The 3,282-nt window shown below is 43.6% G+C and overlaps 1 protein-coding gene across 1 annotated transcript; it reads left to right on the top strand.

The window, feature by feature from the left end:
- The first annotated feature begins 1,891 nt into the window (after positions 1 to 1,891).
- On the top strand, positions 1,892 to 2,524 carry LOC701156 (large ribosomal subunit protein eL19). The gene is given in 1 exon segment (XM_015144740.2): positions 1,892 to 2,524. A coding segment is annotated over 1 exon segment (633 nt).
- Positions 2,525 to 3,282: the final 758 nt, after the last annotated feature.

Below are 3,282 nucleotides of genomic sequence, written 5' to 3'. Positions count from 1 at the left end.
GCCCAAGTGAGTACAGGACGAGGAAGAAACTGCTTCACAGCAGCTGCACAACTAGCAAACACTTGGAAGCTACAAAATGGTGGGAAGCTCACAGGGGGATCGATGGGCCTGCAGAAGCACCCCGTGATCTCAGGCTGCATGGGGTGGCTGGACAGGGGGCTGGTGTGCTCTGCCTGAGACACCCCATGGGGCAGCCCTGTCCTGCACTTTGCACTGAAGCAGTCAGAGGTTATTCAAGTACCTCTTGACCATAGGGACCAGGATGGCAAAGGCATTCCAAATTACATCCTCAACAATACATAGTTTCAAATAGCTCAAAGGAGGATATTGAACATTCCCAATACAAATAAATGATAAATGTTTGAGATGACGGATATGCTAATTACCCTGACCTGATCACTACACATTACATGTATAGAAGCATCACTATGTTCCCCACGAATATGTACAACTTTTATTTGTCAATTAAAAATTAAAAATCATATTCTATAAAAACTAACAGAAGGAATGTTTAGCCCATAGATGGTAGATTTGGGAGCCAGACAGAACTGAATCAAATTCTGGTTCTGCCTTTTATTAGCTGCAGGACACATGCAGAATTCTTAACCTTAATAGTCTCTAGCTGTATGGCTGTCAAGGCCAGTGTCGTAAAAGGTAAAATATAACTGTTTGATTTTGTAGTTATACACAAAGGCTTGTACTGTGTCCTGTAGAAAACTTGAAGAGTCATCCCTTAAAAATATACATCCATAGTCTTTGCTGGAATTGCCAGTGAAATGTACTTTATCAGGGTCCCAATATCATGTACAAAATGTAGCATGGAAACTTAATGCCCACTTTTTATAAATGCTTATCTATAGATGGGCATCCCAATTTGAGGCAACACATATATGATCAGAAGTAGGAATGAATATAAATGATGGAGTATCATGATAGTAGAAACAGATAGAATATTTAGAATAGAAACAGCCCTAAATGAATAACAACTCATGTATCTCTTCTGCTAGATTGATTATAACCTAAAACAGTTCTGTTCTGGATGATCTTGGTAAATCATATGCTTGAATCGTGACTGAAATCATCTTGAAAAACGTTGTTTTTAAAGAACCTAAAAGCTGGGAGTGGGGGCTCATGCCTGTAGTCCCAGCAACTTGGAAGGCCAAGGCAGGAGGATCACTTGAGGCCAGGAGTTTGAGACCAGCCTGAGCACCATAGCAAGACTCCATTCCCACAAAAAAATTAAAAACTAACTGGGCATAGCTGTGGATGCCTGTAGTTTGAGCTACTCAGGAAGCTGAGGCTGGAGGATCACATGAGCCTAGGAATTGGAGGTGGTAGTGAGTATGGTCTCACTGTTGCACTCCAGCCTGGGTGACAGAGAGAAAACCTGACTCCAAACAAAAAACAAAAAGAAAAAGCAAACAAACAAAAAACCCTGTAGGTGGTACCCTTCAAAGGTGTTCCTTTTGGGATACAAAATTAATTTGGATCCCCAAATACAAATTATTTTGTATAAATTGGGGCCCCTCAGGTTCTACAGTGGAATCGCTGCAGTGGCTGATGAGGAGGACACAAAACAAGAGTCCTTCCACTGGGATTTACATGCTGGTTTTCCTCATGATGGGTTTGTCCTTCATGGCTCCAGCCTTCAGTGGAGTCAGGTACAAGCAAGTGATCACTTGCTGATGAAAACACTGGACAATGCAGTCTGGATTTTTTTTTACAAAAGTAGAAATATCAGAATGTGACAACTTAGAGTGACCATATAATTTATCAGCCAATTGGAATACTTTAGAGAGTGAGGGAAGCAGGAGAGGGTGAGTATGAACAGGTACACTGGGACTACAAACGTAAACCAGCACTGACCTTTGTCACTGCTGTGGCCAAAGCCATGAGGATATTCAGGCTTCAGAAGAGGCTCACCACGAGTGCCCTCCACGGTAGCAAGAAGGTCTGGCTTGACCCCAGTGAGACCAGCGAAATCATCAACGCCAACTCCCATCAGCAGATCCGGAAGCTGATCAAAGTTGGGCTGATCATCCACGAGCCTGTGACTGTCCATTCTCGGGCTGGATGCCAGAAAAGCACCTTAGCCCGCCAGAAGGGCAGGCACACGGGCACAGGTTAGCTCAAGGGTACAGCCAATGCCCAAATGCCAGAGAAGATCACTTGGATGAGGAGAATGAGGATTCTGCACCAGTTGCTTGGAAGATATTGTGAATCGAAGAAGATTGATCACCACATGTATTACAGCCTGTACCTGAAGGTGCAGGGGAATGTGTTCACAAACAAGCAGATTCTCATGGAACACAATCACAAGCTGAAGGCAGGCAAGGCCCACAAGAAACTCCTGGCTGACCAGGCTGAGGCCCGCAGCTTTAAGACCAAGGAAGCATGCAAGCTCGGTGAAGAGCGCCTCCAGGCCAAGAAGAAGGAGATCATCAAGACTTTGTCCAAGGAGGAAGAGACCAAGGTAAAAAGGCTTCCCCTTTGTCTGTACATCCTAACCACCGTGATTACATAGATCAGCCATTAAAATAAAACAAGCCTTAAAAAAGAAAAGAAAAGAAAAGAAAAACAGGACTGCCCTGAGAAAACTAGGACGTATGGTCACCCCAAGAGGAGTCCTTTCATGGGAATATGGCGTTGAGATGCACAGGCCTGCCAGGAGCTGTTTCATAAGGATTCAGTGTTTTTCTTGTGCAGGGGAATGAATTTTGATGAGTATAAAAGATGAATGAGAGGACCAAGACATTCCAATTCCACCCACTAGATTAGCCAGTTTGGTTTTTCACAGTTCTGTCCCTCTGTTTTACATTTTCCAGGTTTGGGAAATGCAGACATAGATATGGATAGTAACATTTTTAAGTGACTCAGTAGCCCACCTGATAGCCACAAGAGCTTGGCATGGGTTGAAGGTATTCTTTAGGTGGGAACCAATGACAAGCTGTATGACTTTCTTTGCAGGAAGATAAAGAGGTACTTTGCTGTGGGGAAAAGAAAGAGAGATCAGCCTGTTACTGTGTCTATATAGAAAGAAGTAGACATAAGAGACTCCATTTTGTTCTGTATTTGAGATGCTGTTAATCTGTGACCCTACCCCCAATCTTGTCCTTGCAAGAGACATGTGCTGTGGTGACTCAAGGTTTAATGGATTTTGCACTGTGCAGGATGTGTCTTTGTTAAACAAGTGCCTGAAGGCAGCTTGCTGGTTAAAAATCCTGCCCATCCCTGGGCAATGGAACATCTCGGTGTAAAACCCGATTGTATGCTCTGTTTACT

The sequence above is a fragment of the Macaca mulatta genome, chromosome 8 (assembly GCF_049350105.2).
Source record: "Macaca mulatta isolate MMU2019108-1 chromosome 8, T2T-MMU8v2.0, whole genome shotgun sequence".
Lineage (NCBI taxonomy): Eukaryota > Metazoa > Chordata > Mammalia > Primates > Cercopithecidae > Macaca > Macaca mulatta.
Note: the sequence above shows the minus strand (reverse complement) of the source record. Positions and strands in the feature narration are given on the sequence as shown.